The sequence below is a fragment of the Mustela nivalis genome (genome assembly GCF_964662115.1).
Source record: "Mustela nivalis genome assembly, chromosome: 6".
Lineage (NCBI taxonomy): Eukaryota > Metazoa > Chordata > Mammalia > Carnivora > Mustelidae > Mustela > Mustela nivalis.
This window is the reverse complement of record NC_139025.1, coordinates 84,266,730-84,283,755: the sequence shown is the minus strand read 5'-3', so window position 1 is coordinate 84,283,755 and position 17,026 is coordinate 84,266,730. Positions and strand designations below refer to the sequence as shown.

The 17,026-nt window shown below is 40.1% G+C and overlaps 1 protein-coding gene across 5 annotated transcripts in view; it reads left to right on the top strand.

Annotated features, from left to right (window-relative positions):
* The window catches only part of GANC (glucosidase alpha, neutral C), a 73,896-nt gene that overhangs the window by 29,211 nt on the left and 27,659 nt on the right, over positions 1-17,026 (top strand). For 2 of the 5 annotated variants that reach the window (XM_082735463.1, XM_082735462.1), the window contains exons 7-14: positions 594-660; positions 2,019-2,115; positions 3,357-3,537; positions 3,768-3,921; positions 8,874-9,109; positions 12,166-12,292; positions 13,145-13,224; positions 15,982-16,125. In XM_082735463.1, coding sequence (XP_082591589.1) covers positions 594-660; positions 2,019-2,115; positions 3,357-3,537; positions 3,768-3,921; positions 8,874-9,109; positions 12,166-12,292; positions 13,145-13,224; positions 15,982-16,125 — 1,086 coding nt within the window. The remainder of the gene's footprint in view (positions 1-593; positions 661-2,018; positions 2,116-3,356; positions 3,538-3,767; positions 3,922-8,873; positions 9,110-12,165; positions 12,293-13,144; positions 13,225-15,981; positions 16,126-17,026) is intronic. The other 3 variants (XM_082735465.1, XM_082735464.1, XR_014312981.1) reach the window with 2 other exon arrangements.

Genomic DNA, 17,026 nt, shown 5'->3' with positions numbered 1-17,026 from the left:
CAGATTCATACAGATAGGCAGTAGAATGGTGGTTGTCACAAGTTGGGGGTGGAAGGTATGGGGAGTTTTTCATTAATGGGTATGGAGATATAGTTTGGGATATAAAAGTTCCGGAGATGGATGGTGACGATAGTTGCACAACAATGTGAATGTACTTAATGTCACTTTAACATGTTAAAGTGACATTAATGTACATGAAAAAAATGGGGGGCGCTGGCTGGCTTAGTTGGTAGAGCATGTGACTCCTCATCTCAGGTACATGAGTTCAAACCCCATGTTGCATATGAGATTACTTAAAATAAAAAAATAAATAAACTTGTTAAAGTGGAAAATAAGTAGTTAAAATTGTAAATTTTATGTTATGTCTAGTCTACCACAATAAACTGTCAGCTCCAGTTCATAAGGAGGATGATTGCTGGGATTTATATAGAACACAGATCAAATTTGTTAAATATACTGTCATCACGGACAGGTCTTTTAAAAGATACTCATTTTCTCAGTCTAGTTTTTTAACAATCCAAATAAAATGTGCTGTTGTGGTAACCACATTTGTTGCAGTATATAAACTCAATTTGCTCTTCTTATGCCATCAGGAAGACCAAGACGATCTGGGCCTGTGGGAGGAGAAATTCGGAAAATTTGTGGATATCAAAGTTAATGGTAAAGTTGAAATTGTAGTATTAAAACAGATCTTGCCAAAAATGGCTAAATATTGCTACCTAAAGTCCCTGAGCCTTGGCCCAAACAAGTGATTTCTGTAAGGGGAACAGAAATCTCAGATTTGGGTCCTTTATTCTTCAGTAATGCACTGCAACAGAGAAAGAGTGAATGTGTACCTTTTGTGGGGAATGAAAGAGAAATATAGGCCTCATGGAGTTGATGATCTCATGTTAGGGGCCTAGGTCAGCACACTGCTAGTACTACTTAGTATATCAGACAGCCACAAGTTTCACATTCTATTTTTATGAGGGTCAAGTGATGAGAAATGAAGTTCTAGAGCTCATTAGCTCCAATATTTCAAGCCATTGGTTCTCAACCTTCTCCAGGCCTCCCCATCATTCACATGTTTATCACATGCCAATCTGTGACATTTCTCACTAGATTTAGTGATAGTGGGAGTTTGTCTCTTCCCTAACACCTTGAGAATTTCTGTTCTAGCATCTGGATCTATAGCCTAGGATAATGATTAGGACTGACAACATGTCCAAAATGTATAAGTAGGGGGGCTATCGGGCTTTCCTTTCTGTAACATCATAATCTCTTTTACCTTCTCTATAGTACCCCTTTTCCATAAATTCCTTTAAATAAGGACCATTTCACATCCACAACTTTTCCTAAGAGTGAATTTAAGTCTCTTATTTCTCCTAGTTACTTGCATTTTTCCCCATATCTCTAAAATAATTGTTAAATAAAGGACTTTGTTTCTGGTTAAAAAAAAAAAAATTACCTATCTACAATCACAGGGAGGAGCCAGGAAAGATCTTTCTGATACTTTTTACATTACTGTTCCTATACGCAATAAGAATAAATGATCATAAGAAGACACCTAGTCTTTTATATAGTGAAGATTAAAATTGCTCAATATCCTTTGTTTCCTAATGTAAATAAGCATGCAATACATTTTAGGAAAATTTAGATTAGAAAAAAATTTAAAACTTCATAGCCGTATTTTACGGATAGAAAGGAGGTTTACTATAAATGAGGACATGAAGAGCTTCAGCACATAGCTAAAGAAACACTACTAAGTGACCAGAACTTTGCCTTGTGCATGTTTGCATCCCCACAGTACCTGAATTTAACATCTTATAGAAAGGGCACACAAGCTTTGAGCAGTGGCAGTATCGTAGCCAATGAGGTTTATCCGAGGCGCGATTATTGCTAATTGAGAAAGAGCACACACGTGATTTGCCAACTGATCAGGCCAAGTTCAGGTCTCTCGATCCCTAGTCACAGGTAAATGAGTCTCCTTAATTGATTGTCCCACAGAGAAGCAAAACTCAGTATTCTGGTCCCCGTAGGTCCTGCCTCCATTGGTTTGGATTTCTCCTTGCATGGATTTGAGCATCTCTACGGGATCCCGCAACATGCAGACTCACACCAACTTAAAAATACTAGGTAAAGTGAAAAATTCTTATAGGATGCTCTGGTTTAAACTTAGAAGGGAAAACATTTGAGTTGTCTGAGCCTGGGCCAATATGTATCTAGCCTTTTCCTCCTTGATACTGCTTATAGATCTTTAAGAGCAGTGGTTCTTAATTTTTATCTTACTTTTTTTTGGCAAAAAATTGAACATTTAAAAACCTGTAATGCTGAACCTAAAATATACAGAGGAAATAAAAATATGGAACGATTGTGGTTAAAATAGGGGAGATAGCCTCATCACCACTTCCCCAACTTTTGCTTTCACTCCTCAAGGCCTCTCTGTGGAACCTGAGAGAATATCCTGTGAAAATCACTGACCTAGAAAAAGTCTCCCTACCAAAAAAGGACAGTGAGCCAGAGAATGGAAAAGTGTGGTATCTTATGTCACCTTTGATTCCTTCAGGGAGATCATTTCAAACTAACACTATTGACAAGTAAATGCCAGAGGTATCAGACTGAGAGGAATCTAAACCAAAAAGAAGAGTCTGATCAAGTTTGCTGGGTTGAAATGCTGTTTGCACACCTGGTCAACAGGTGGGCATGGTCACAAGCGAATCAGAAACTGTGCTGCTCGCACACCAAGCCAAGCTTTGGCCTCCCCACCCCAGTTCAGTTCCCCATCTTTCCCTACTCAGCACTGTGGAAGCATGTTAAGAGACTGTCATTTTGTTCTGGCAGTGGAGAAATACAAAACTTGCCAATTATATCTGCTCTTTTTTTGCTGTTGTGGAGAAGACACAGGAAACAGTCCTCACCTCATGAGAGATACTCGGAAGAGACATCTAAGATATGAGACCGTGCATGCCAATTGTCACAAGAGGGGAGGCTAAAGGAATCAAAGGAGGGAATCATATTAACCATATTTGGGTTAGGGAAGTGTTAAGAGTTGAGCCTTGAGGGGCGCCTGGGTGGCTCAGTAGATTGGGCCTCTGCCTTCGGCTCAGGTCATGGTCTCAGGGTCCTGGGATCAAGCCCCACATTGGGCTCTCTGCTCGGCAGGGAGCCAGCTTCCCTTCCTCTCTCTCTGCCTGCCTCTCTGTCTACTTGTGATCTCTGTCTGTCAAATAAATAAATAAAATCTTTAAAAAAAAGAGTTGAGACTTGAAAGATGCATAGGACTCAAGGGTTTGCAGGGGAGATTGGAGCTATGCTATTCATTGATAATAATATATTTGTGATTATTACTGCTGATAGTTCATCTTTGTGTGTTTCAGTGATGGTGATGCTTACCGTCTTTATAACCTGGACGTCTATGGATATAAAATACATGACAAAATGGGCATTTATGGTTCAGTGCCTTATCTCCTGGCCCACAAACTAGGTAGAACTCTAGGCATTTTTTGGCTCAATGCCTCTGAAACTCTAGTGGAGATCAATACGGAGCCTGCAGTAAAGGTGAGCTTATGGATCGTGACTGCATGCCATGCTTATGTAAGAAACAAAACCAGTGTAGTTCTAGCTCTGGACTTTGTAGTGACAATTTTCTGCCACCAAAGCCTTTGCAGTATAATCAGTGAAAGTTAATAATATGTACCTGTTACTGACCTATGGATGATACTTACATATTACAATATGAGGGAAATTAGAGGGAAATTCTTTAGAACTTCATTCCATTCTTTTTCTAGTACACGGTAACCCAGATGGGCCCTGTTGCAGCTAAGCAAAAGGTCAGATGTCGAACTGATGTGCACTGGATGTCAGAGAGTGGAATCATTGATGTCTTTCTGCTGACGGGACCTACGCCTTCTGACGTCTTCAAGCAGTATTCATACCTTACAGGTACTTGCATGTGGAAGTGCCAGCCTCTTATCCCTCTCTCCTATGTATCCTCTCTTATTCCTCTCTCCTATGTATCATCACTGTAAGTTAATATTTGTTGCACCCATATAGAATGTATACACAATTTACCCAAGCTTTTCAAGAAGCAAACATTTCTCCTTCCACCTTCATCCCATTCAGCTTGGTAAAACGTCCTGGAGCTAGAACACTCTACTCTCTGATCCTTAATACTCTCCGTTTGCTTTCCTTAGACCCTTTAAGCTGTGGGCTTTCTCTGCCTTCATCTCAGACAATCAGTGTCCCAACCTGAACTTTTCTATGTTCTCTGCTCCATTAAAACATACCACTGGCTTTAGCACTAAAGCATTTTGTCTTTAAAAGATGTAAAGATCATCTCTGTTGATGCAGAAAAAAGCACTTGACAAAATCCAACACTGTTTCATGATCAGAACTCTCAGAAGTTTAGGAGTAGAAGGAAGCTTCCTCAATATGATAAAAGGCATTTATGAAAAATCCACAGTTAACACCCTATTCAGGGGTGAAAGACTGCAAGCTTTCCCCTAAGACCAGAAACAAGACAAGGCTGCCCACTTGCACCACTCCTACTGAATATTGTACTAGAAATTCCAGCCAGCGAAGTTAGGCAAGAAAAAGAAGTAAAAGGCATCCAAATTGAAGAGGAAGAAGTAAAATTATTTCTTTTCACAGATGATGTGATCCAAGATGTTAGAAAATCCCAAAGAATCCACAAAGAACTACCAGAACTAATAAAGAAATTCACCAAAGTTGCAGGGTCTGTAATCACACAAAATTAGTTGTGTTTCTGTAGACCAGCAATGAACAATCTAAAAAAGAAATTGAGAAAACAATTCCCTTTATAACATCCAAAAGAATAAGCTACCTAAGGATATCTCTAACCAAGTAGGTGATTAAAATTATGAAACATTGCTGAAAGAAATTTAAAAGGCCTAAATAAATGGTTAAAATGGCCAATTTTATGTATTACATATTTTTGCCACTTTTAAAAAAATGGTAGTGTAATATATCCCCCAAAATTGAACTGTATACTTTAATTGGTTGAATTTTATGATATTTGAGCTATATCTCAATAAAGCTGTTACAAATAAAAGTAACGCAGCATTGCTACTGCTGCATTCTGTTAAAAAAGCCCCTCGATCCAGCCCATATTGAGGAGGAAGAATTTGATTCCAACTTTGATGGAAGAAATGACCGAAAATTTATAGATATGTAAAGACACTCATATAGGAAAAAGTACTGTGAAGGCCCACCTACAGGGCCCTTAAACACTGTTCTAAGCCTAGTTTATAGGAAAATGCTTCAGAAACAGTGGATATACCACCATGTCCAAGGAAAGCCAAGTTTTAAGTTTATAGATTATCTGTTGATGAGGATTTAACTCAATCAGATTGCTCTTTCTTCTTTCCCAATATCATTACAGTTACATCTTCATTTTTGCTTGACTCAATATTTAGTGCTTATACGTTTCAAATACTCAAGAGTGTCATATTGTATTCATTTCACTTTACTCCCCAGAGACTTCCTTCCCAGATCTTTCTGTCCTGCCCCCATTGGGGTTCTCTTTGGGCTCCCTGCACAGCTGTCATCCTGGGAGTTTCCTAAGAAAGTGTGCATTGGAGGTACACTTTTTGCATCTTTGCAGGTACAAAAACATCTCTTTTTCTACCTTCACCCTTGATTGATCATTTGGCTAGCTAGACTGAAAATTATTTCTCTCAGAATTCGAAGGCATGTCTCTTTTACTTTCTATCTTCTTTTCTTTTTTAAATTTATTTATTTTTAGAAAAACAGTATTCATTATTTTTGCACCACACCCAGTGCTCCATGCAGTCCGTGCCCTCTATAATACCCACCACCTGGTACCCCAACCTCCCACCCACCCCGCCACCTCAAACCCCTCAGATTGTTTTTCAGAGTCCATAGTCTTTCATGATTCACCTTCCCTTCCAATTTACCCCAACTCCCTTCTCCTCTCTAACACCCCTTGTCCTCCATGATATTTGTTATGCTCCACATATAAGTGAAACCATATGATAATTGACTCTCTCCGCTTGACTGATTTCACTCAGCATAATCTCTTCCAGTCCCGTCCATGTTGCTACAAAAGTTGGGTATTCGTCCTTTCTGATGGAGGCATAATACTCCATAGTGTATATGGACCACATCTTCCTTATCCATTCGTCCGTTGAAGGGCATCTTGGTTCTTTCCATAGTTTGGCGACCATGGCCATTGCTGCTATAAACATTGGGGTACAGATGGCCCTTCTTTTCACTACATCTGTATCTTTGGGGTAAATACCCACGAGTGCAATTTCAGGGTCATAGGGAAGTTCTATTTTTAATTTCTTGAGGAATCTCCACACTCTTCTCCAAAGAGGCTGCACCAACTTGCATTCCCACCAACAGTGTAAGAGGGTTCCCCTTTCTCCACATCCTCTCCAACACATGTTGTTTCCTGTTTTGTTAATTTTGGCCATTCTTATCGCCCTCGCCCCACAAGGACGACAAGAACCCTGGTTCGGATGCATCTTCTCTCTCTCTATTTCCACAAGTCTACACACTTATATACGCTTACATGACCAATCAGCGAGCAGGGTACAGGAGGGAGCGAATCAGGCTGTGCACCTAAATGAACAACTTCGCTAGCAACCAATGCTGTTTACTTCCTCTTTGGGTGTTCTGCTTAGTCTCACGAGGCAATCCTAACCTGGCAACTAGCCAGGCGCCATCTTTTAATGGCGGAGGCCGCCCTGGCCAGGGGCCTGCCTCCGACACATTCTAACTGGTATAAGGTGATATCTCAATGTGGTTTTAATTTGAATCTCCCTGAGGGCTAGTGATGATGAACATTTTTTCATGTGTCTGATAGCCATTTGTATGTCTTGATTGGAGAAGTGTCTGTTCATATCTTCTTCCCATTTTTTGATATGTTTGCCTGTTTCGTGTGTATTGAGTTTGAGGAGTTCATTATAGATCCTGGATATCAACCTTTTGTCTGTACTGTCATTTGCAAATATCTTCTCCCATTCCATGGGTTGCCTCTTTGTTTTTTTGACTGTTTCCTTTGCTGTGCAGAAGCTTTTGATTTTGATGAAGTCCCAAAAGTTTATTTTCGCTTTTGTTTCCTTTGCCTTTGGAGACATATCTTACCTTCCATCTTATTGCTTGAAAATCACTCTGAGTTGTTTCTTTGTATGTGATCTCTCTGAAATGTGTTCTGAAATTTCTGATAATTCTGAAATTTGACAATAAAATGCTTTTATATGGATCTTTTAAAGTAATTACAGTGTTGAGTATTAGATGTGGATTCTGTCAGTCTTGAGAAATGTGTTCCTCAGTTTTGGAAAGCAATCATTATTCTTTTGACAATTTCTTCCCTTCCCTTTTTACTTTATACTGTACAGATGTGATAATTTCCCTTTTTTTTCCTGAGCAATTTTCTCAATTTTATCTTCTAGACCTTCCATTTATGTTATATATCTATAATTTCTTCATACTTTTTCTTATCCTCTGATTATTCCTTGTTCCCAATATCTTATACTAGTCTTATTTCATGGGTGTAGTATCTTTTTTTAATTTCACCGAAGGTACTGATGATAACTTTGTTGTTGTTGTTGTTGTTTTAAGATTTTATTTATTTGACAGAGATCACAAGTAGGCAGAGAGGCAGGCAAAGAGAGAGGAGGAAGGAGTCTCCCTGCTGAGCAGAGATTCCCAATGCAGGGCTCAATCCCAGGACCGTGAGATCATGACCTGAGATGAAGACAGAGGCTTCAACCCACTGAGCTACCCAGGCGCCCCTGATGATAACATTTTGATATTTATTTTGTTTTCTTGTATTGTCCATGTTTTCTCAGAGGTCTTTTTATTGTATTTCTATATGTGGGGCCTTCTAATTTTCAAGGATTTGAATAAGGTTCTGCCTAGAAGTACTCTGGTACTGGGATTGGAAATTGGGCTGCATGTCGGGAATGGTCTCCCATCTGCTAGTGTGCTGGGAGCAGGGTGATCTCTTCTCATCTGTCTCTGTCTCACAAGCACTCTGGTGAGAGCTTCCCTCACTTTGATCAGTTGTTACCTTTCCTCCCCTGCCTTCTAAAATTTTGTTGAAATTACTCCTCTCTCATTCTCTTTGTTCTTGTAGCTTTATTCTTTTTTTTTTTCTTTCTTTTACTCTGATTTTGTTGGGAACTTAGGAGGGAAAGGAGATAAAGGCAAGTGGTTGACCCAGAGTCCTCCATATTATCAGTAAATGTTTTTATAATAATTTGAGTGTTTCTTGCCTTTAATCTCTTTCCCTTTAAGTCAGTCTCAATACTGCTCCCTCACTAATTTTTCTAAAATGTAGGCCTGCTAAGGTTACATATTACCAAACTTTTTGATAACTTCCCATAAGAGATTTAGAATTCCTAGAGTGAACTACAGAGCCCCTTACAAATTGACCCTCTCCAGTTTCATCTTCTACTGGTCTCTCTCACAGTATAACCACCCTAGAAGCTTATCATGTACTTCTCTGCCTCTGTGTCTGTGTCTTTTCTATTCCCTGTGCCTAAGTGTTCTATCCATTGTCTCTGGTAGATTCCTCCTATTTGACCTTCACGGCCCAACCAAGTGTTACTACCTCTATGAAGTATTTCAAGACTCCACACTTTACTGTAGGCTCTGTATTCCCATAACACGAGGCTGCTACCTTTAACACAGCAGTTACACCTCAGAGTGGAGCAGTTAATGTACATGTCTGCCTCACCAACCAAATTGTCACTTTCTTGAGTGTAAGGACTGTGTTTTATTCTCCTTGATATGCTGGGTACCAATCTCAGTGCTTAGACTCTGTACACATTCAGGAAATGTTTATCAAATATGTAATAATCACTGTAGCGGTAGCCAGCTCAGTTGTCATCTTCCCCTTTCAGGCACACAGGCCATGCCCCCTCTCTTCTCCTTGGGGTACCATCAGTGCCGCTGGAACTACGAGGATGAGCAGGATGTAAAGGCGGTGGATGCAGGATTTGATGAACATGACATTCCTTATGATGTCATGTGGCTGGACATAGAGCATACCGAGGGCAAAAGGTACTTCACTTGGGACAAGAAAAGATTCCCAAACCCCAGAGGGATGCAAGAGCTGCTCAGAAGCAAAAACCGTAAGGTAAAATAAGCCAGCCCTTGGAAACTTCTTAATCACAAAGCACTTGTTTAATTTTTAAAACTTGCCTTGGGGTGCCTGGGTGGCTCAGTCAGTTAAAGCCTCTGCCTTTGGCTCAGGTCATGATCTCAGGGTCCTGGGATTGAGACCCACATTGGGCTTTCTGCTCAGCGAGGAGCCTGCTTCCCTCTCTGCCTGCCTCTCTGCTTGCTTGTGATCTGTCAAATAGATAAATAAAATCTTGAAAAAAAAAAAAAACTTTCCCTGGCAAGATAGTGGAGTAAAGCCGTCGGATAAAAAATGGCCATAAAATAGTACCTTATAATGTAATTGCAACTGTGATAACAGGAAAACAGTGATGGAAAGATGGCCTCACCATCATCCCTGCCGTAGCTATCCAGGGCCCCACAGGATAACAGGGTCTAGCCTTCAGTCCTGTTTGTTGTGGCCACCTGTAGGGATATGATGGATACCCCAAAAGCAAAATGTGGTTCTGATGTCAGCATCAATCTCAAGATTGAGAACATCACATCAACACCACAGGGTCTGGAAAGGTTAAGTAGTTACATTAGGGAGGCATTCTGGTAAGAGTAGGGCTGACTCCCAGGCTGGTCTGAAGGTGGCTTGAGAGATCTGGGAATGGAGACAGCTCAGCTTTTACAGTGGTTAGAGGGTTGGACTGGGGTGGGGATTCCTATGTGTGCCCAGGGCTGGAGTGGTTTGAACTTCCCACTGGCACCCAAGGAGGAAGCATCAGGGCTTTCTTTGTCTGATGTGGGCAGAAGGGTGAGGGGGGATGGAAGGGCTTGAAAGCTCTTAACAGTCAATCAGAAATGGAGTCAGATTCTTCATTCCCATTCTCCTAATTTCCCAATTAATAAATAGTTACCATTTGGCAAGTACTTACTATGGGCCAGAGAGTTTGAGAGAATACATTATTCTATCCAGTCATCCCAAGATTAAAAGGTAGATCTTGTTACCCCATTTTTCAGATGAAGAAACTAAGGCTAAGAATAGTTTGTATTTTGCACAAAAGCGTGTAAGTAGTAGAGCAAGAATCTGAACTCTGATCTGCCTGACTCCAGAACCCATGTTCTTACAAGCAACTATTTATTGAAACCATCAAATGTTCAAAATGCTATTCTAAAGATGAAGGGAATTCAAAGATGAGCTCCTTGGGGTCTTAGAGTGAGTAGGGGAGAGGCTGGTGTATAGCAACCACAATATTGGGCAATAATATAACAGTCAAAGGTCAGGGTCAGGAGTGGCCTAGGAGAAAGAAGATTGCATCCAGCTGGACTCATGCTGAGCGTGTGCATTTTAGATGAGCCCTAAAGGATGAGTCTCTATCTGAGAAGTGGGGAGGGGGTGGAGACAGTGCAGCTAGAGGCTGAAGCAGCATGTTTGGAAAACATGCACAGATTGGTTTGGCAAGAAAAGGCATGTGCAAGGTTTGAGTAGTAGGGAATCTGAACTTACTGTAGGCTGCTTTGTATACATTTGGGAGACATTAAAAGTTTCTGAATAAGGAGTTAGTATAGAGAATATATGAAGAACACCTACAACTCAACAACAAAAAGCAAACAACCCCATTAAAAATTGGGAAAATGACTTGATAGACATTTCTTCAAAGAAGATATACAAATAGTCAATAAGCACATGAAAACATGCTCAACATCAGTAATCTTTAGGGAGATGCAAATCAAAGCCACAATGAGATAACATTTCATACCATTAGGATGGCTACTATGAAAAACCAGAAAATACTAAGTGAGGAGGGGAGGTAGAGAAACTGGAACACTAACCATGGGAATGTAAAATGGTGCAGCCACTACAGAAAACTACAGAAAATGGTGCAGCCACTACAGAAAACGTATGGTGGTTCCTTAAAAAATTAAAAATAAAATTACCATATGATCCAGGAATCCCATTTATGGGAATATACTCAAAGAAATTGAAAGCAGGTACTTGAGCAGATGTGCTCATGCAGATAAGCCCATGTTCATATCCGCATTATTCACAATTACTAAAAGGTAGAAGCAAACCAAGTGTCCATCAGCAGACAATTTGGTAAACAAAATGTGGTACATACATATATACAATGGAGCATCATTTAGCCTTGAAAAGAAAGGAAATTCTGATATATACTACAACATGGGTGAACCTTAAGGACATTATGCTAAGTGAAATAAAGTACTCACAAAAAGATGAGTACTATATAATTTTCGCTAATCTTTAATACCTAGAGTAGTTAAAATCATAGAGACAGAAAGAACAATGGTGGCTGGGTAGAGGAGGGAATGAGGAGTTATTTTTAATGGGTATATGGTTTCAGTTTTACAAGCTGGAAAGAGTTCTGGGCATTGTACAATACCATGAATATACTTAACACTACTTAACTGTAGACATAAAACTGGTTCAGATGATAAATTTTATGTTATGTATATTTTACCACAATTAAAAGTTTTTTAAGGGTTTGATCAATGGAGAATTAAACTTCAGTGTGTAAAATAAATGTGAATAGACTTGAGGAAGGATGATCAGAAGGTTGTTCTAACCAAATAAAGAGTTTTCAGGCCCTAGACTCAGAAGTGAGGGCATTAGAAGGGTATAGCAATGATGAAGACACAGAGCTGTGATCACAGCTCTTCTCAAACCTCCTTCCTAAATAGGTCTGTACCATTGGGTTTTGGGGGGTTTGTTTTGTTTTCTTTTCCTTAATGTTTGCTTTTGTCAGTGTTAGCCTCTAGATATTTAGGGAGCAGGGATGACTTAATCCTTTAGGTATAGCACCCAGCACCTCAGACAGAAGCTTAGTAACTGCTATGTTGAGAACATGTATTGGCTGGGCAGCAATAATTATAAAAGAGCACTGGCCTGGTTTTGATACCAGTTCAGTTTCCGTAAGCATGAAAAGTGATAGGGTTTTACTGATGTCTTAAATATTTCAACCCTAGTAATTATTTGAATAAAATTTGAACCCCAAAACTATGATGAAAGCCTGAAACTTATAACTCCTATGAAACTGATGAGCCTTTCAAACCTCTGTGTCTGGACAGCTTGTGGTCATCAGTGACCCCCACATCAAGATTGATCCTGACTACTCAGTGTATGTTAAGGCCAAAGAACAGGGCTTCTTTGTGAAGAATCATGAAGGAGGAGACTTTGAAGGGGTTTGCTGGCCTGGTAAGATAGCACTTTATGCACCTTTTAATTTCACTTCTTTAGTCCCAATTAATGAAGGTTTCATGGCCGTCACCCTCATTTCTTAAAGATATCCCTTGCCACAGTGTAAGCACCATTAAGAAAGAGAGGGTATTTCCTTCTTCTGTATCTGCCCTAACATCTGGTACAGTGTGCTTTGTATACATTTATCAATGAATGAATTTTAAAAGCACTCTATTTCTCTAACCAAACAAAAATAAAAAGCCAAGGAATAAGAAACGGAGAGGAGAAGAAAATAAAAAGAGTTCTCACAGTCTCTCCCTGTGAATTTTCTGAGCCTTGTTTGCCCACAGTTGCTGCTTCCCAGGCTTTCATGAGGGACCTTAGCTGCTTCCAGCAACTCTGGATTCTTTGTTTCATAAATTATTAGTTTCAAGCCTTGGTAGAAACCAGAACAAAGGGGAATCCCCAATCCATCATATCCTGGCACTCAGTCACAAATTCATGTGCTGCAGAGACACCCCATGCATTCCTTTCCCCTTACACCACTCATGAACACTTCATTCTCTTTTAAGGACAGAGGGTCACTCTAGGATATTTGCCATGCTTACTTGGGCTGTCTTGGGCCATCTGTGAGGGACAAGCTCCATCTGGATGCTTGTTCGTTGGCCTTCCCCTGGGCCTCTCAGATTGGGTGGTCTAGTGACTATCACTGGAGTCCAGCATGGCCTTCCTCACTTCTTGCCAGATGGTGCCTCTGCATCATCCGTCTTACATCTGAGATGTCCCGTGATCAGCCAGCTTTCACATCTTTACCACACATCCTAGCATGAGCACCACTGTTTCTCACAGTCTGCTTTTCTGCCTCTACAGGTCTCTCCTCTTACTTGGATTTCACCAATCCCAAAGTCAGAGAGTGGTATTCAGGTCTTTTCACTTTCTCTGCTTATCAGGTTTGTTTTTGTTCTTTTGTTCTTTCCTAGTTACTTGGAAGGATGAAAGAAGAAAAAACATGATTGAATAGAACTATTCTGCTTTATTGAGTAGCTCTTGATAAATAATACTTGGATGAAAACAAAGGATGGCACCCACATTACAGACTTTAATGGCCAGGAAAGGTGGCATATTAATTACCAAATGCACAAAAGCTGTGACTTCTACCTCTATTATAATAGACTCTGTGATATATCAAAGTACTTAATAAGACATTTGTATTTTCAAATTCATACATAAACTTTACATAAAATAATATTCTATAGCTTATTTAAAGATGATGATAGGATATTTATGAGAATATCTTGCAAAGTGTAATGTGACATAAAGGTAAGGTTTAGGGGTGCCTGGCTGGCTCAGTCAGTTAAGCATCTGCCTTTGGCTCGGGTCATAATCTCAGAGTCCTGGGATCAAGGCCCACATCAGGCTCCTGGCTCAGTGGAGAGCCTGCTTCCACCTCTCCTTCCCCCTCTCCCTCTGCCCCTCTACCTGCTTTTTGCTCTCCCTCTCTCTCTCTCAAATAAAAAAATAAAATCTTTTAAAAAAAGGTGTAACAAAATTTGAAATTAAAAAGGTATAATAATAAATCAATCCTTAAAATATTCTAAGAACCCCAGAGAGGTCACTTGTAGAGAATGGTTTTCAGCCAATTTTGAAGAGGATAGTGATGCCTCATATAAATTAAATTATTTGCTGTGTGCCAAACTCTGTGCTAAGCAGTTTCTGTACATTTTACCATTTCATCTTCACAAATACCTCTGAAGTTGGAGCTATAATTCTAATCCCATAGATGAGGAAATTGATATATAAAGAAGTTTCAAACCCTGCTCAGGGGTACCTGGGTGGCTCAGTGGGTTAAAGCCTCTGCCTTAGGCTCAGGTCATGATCTCAGGGTCTTGGGATCAAGCCCCGCATCATGCTCTCTGTTCAGCCGGGATCCTACTTCCCCCTCTCTCTCTGCCTGTCTCTCTGCCTACTTGTGATCTCTCTGTCAAATAAATAAATAAAATCTTAAAAAAAAAAAACAACCCACAAAACAACCCTTTTTAGTTAATCCATGTCAGTAAGTGGTGGACCCAAGATTTGAATTCAGTCTGTTTGTCTCTCACGTCCAATCTTAACCACTAAACGAGGCTTCTCAGTATCATGTATTAGGACACAGAAAATAACTTAGAGCAGGGATACCTAAAAGGCGAAATCTGGCCATGTTCACTCATTTCTCTACTGTCTGTGGCTATTTTCACTATATCAGAGTTGAGTTATTGAAAAAGAGGCCTATAGTCAGCAGAGTAGAAAAAGTTATCCGGCCTTTTCCAGAAAACATTTGCCAACCCTTGACTTGGAGAGTGCTACAGAAAGGGAGTTAAAGTAGTTAAATATCTGGAAAGCATATAGCCTTGTTCATGTGTATAAGCCTGACGATTCACAGACCTGTACTCCTGGGGCAAATAATACAGTGTATTTTAGTAAAAACAATTAATTAAAAAAAAGTATACATGTTTAGAAATAGTTGAATATAAAGAGTCAAAAGAAGGGATGCCTGGGTGGCTCAGTTGGTTGAGCAGCTGCCTTCGGCTCAGGTCATGATCCCAGTGCCCTGGGATCCAGTCCCATATCGGGCTCCTTGCTCGGCAGGGAGCCTGCTTCTCCCTCTGCCTCTGCCTGCCTCTCTGTCTGCCTGTGCTCACTCGCTCTCTCTCCCTCTATCTCTGACAAATAAATAAATAAAATCTTAAAAAAAAAAAAAAGAGTCAAAAGAATACACAAGTCTCCCCTAGGCATTTGAACAACTAGCATGTTTGTGAGACAGCCCATGAACTCTGTGGCATCCCAGAAGGCAAGCCAGGCCCACTGAGAGGATATTACAAGGGCAGGACTTTTAGAAAGTAATGGAATGAGCTTCCCTGTCCCTGTTGCTACTGAGTCACATGCTCAGAGACCAGGGTGTCTATAAAAGGGATTTCAACACCATGTCAACTAGATTACTTAGCAGCCCCTTCCTACTCTAAATTGAAAATTCTGTATAGAACACAAACTCTAGACTATTTCAAAGTAGGGACGCCTGGGTGGCTTAGTCGGTTAAGTGTCTGCTTTTAGCTTAGGTCATGATCCCAGGGTCAAAGGATCAAGTCTCACATCAGGTTCCTTACTCAATAGGGATCCTGCTTTTCCCTCTACCTGCTGCTCCCCCTACTTGTGCGCTTACACTCTCTCTCTCTGGCAAATAAAAATAAAAATAAAAGTCTTTAATTAAAAAACAATCTTTCAAAGTATTAGAAGGAAGGCAGGATCTTATCATGGAAAGCTTTAATTGCCCTTAGTTAAGAGTTGTAGCAGATGATGGATGTTCTAGAATCTAAATGTCAACATTCACAACCTTTCCTGTATGAGGGTTCGCCAGAGTAAGTCTTGGAGTGGGCATGCTGGGCAGTTGTATTTCACAGGCAATACCACACAACATTTTTTCATTCATCAACAAATATTTACCGGGAACCTTCTGTGTTCAGCTACTGTTCTAGGTGTTTGGAATTTATCATGAACAAAATTCCCTGCCATGTGGACCTTTTATTGTAGCACTGGGACAAAAGAGAGAGCGTAGATAAGAAACACAGTAATAATAAATGAAATGGAGTATACAAGAGGAATAGGGTGGCTATCATATTAACATCATCGCTATAGGAGTATTGCATTGACCAAAGAAGAAATTTATTTCCTAGGGATCTACTGACATCCTCTACATATGGAATGACATGAATGAGCCCTCTGTATTTAGAGGGCCAGAGCTAACCATGCAGAAGAATGCCATTCATCATGGCAATTGGGAGCACAGGGAACTTCACAACATGTATGGTTTTTATCAGGTAAAACATCCATCAAGAAGCCACTTGGACCCATGTGTCCTGCCTTTTGGGTTGAAAGTCATTTGTAATAGCCGTACTATGTTGTTCATTTCTCTTTGTGTAACTTTTCTGATTGCAATGGATCTTACCAGGTTGTAGCCAATGCAGGACTTATTTCTTTCTTTGTACCTTTTCTTTCTCTAATGAACTTGATGAATTACAGAGTTATGAGATTAATGGTACCATGAAAGATCTTCCTTGACAGGAGTCATTAATAAATAGCCTTGGATACCTCAAAACTTCTTTTGAAGTAGTCAATGTATAATACATAAACAAAGGCAATTAAAACAAATGTTTTAAAATTTTATAAATGGGGCTTCCTGGGTGGCTCTGTCAGTTAAGCATCTGCCTTTGGCTCAGGTTATGATCCCAGGGTTGAATTGAATTGAATCCTGAGTCAGGCTCCCAAGCTCAGCAGGAAGTCTGTTTCTCTCTCTTCCTCTGGCACTCCATACCACTCGTGCTCTTGCTCTCTCTCTCTAATAAATAAAATCTTTTTTTTTTTTTAATGAAATTTCACAAATATCTAAAATGGCAAGTCTCATACCAGGGGAATAAGATTTAGAACATAGAGGGGCACCTGGTTAGCTCAGTCGTTAAGCATCTGCCTTTGGCTCAGGTCATGATCCCAGGATCCAGGGATGGAGCCCCACATTGGGCTTCCTGCTCAAGGGGAAGCCTGCTTCTCCCTCTCCCACTCCCTCTGCTTGTTTTCCCTCTCTTTCTGTGTCTCTCTCATCAAATAAATAAAATCTTATTTTAAAAGATTTAGAACATAGATGTAGAATTTCTAAAAATAGGGTTTTTTTTTTTTTAAGATTTTATTTGACAGATCACAAGTAGGCAGAGAGGCAGGCAGAGG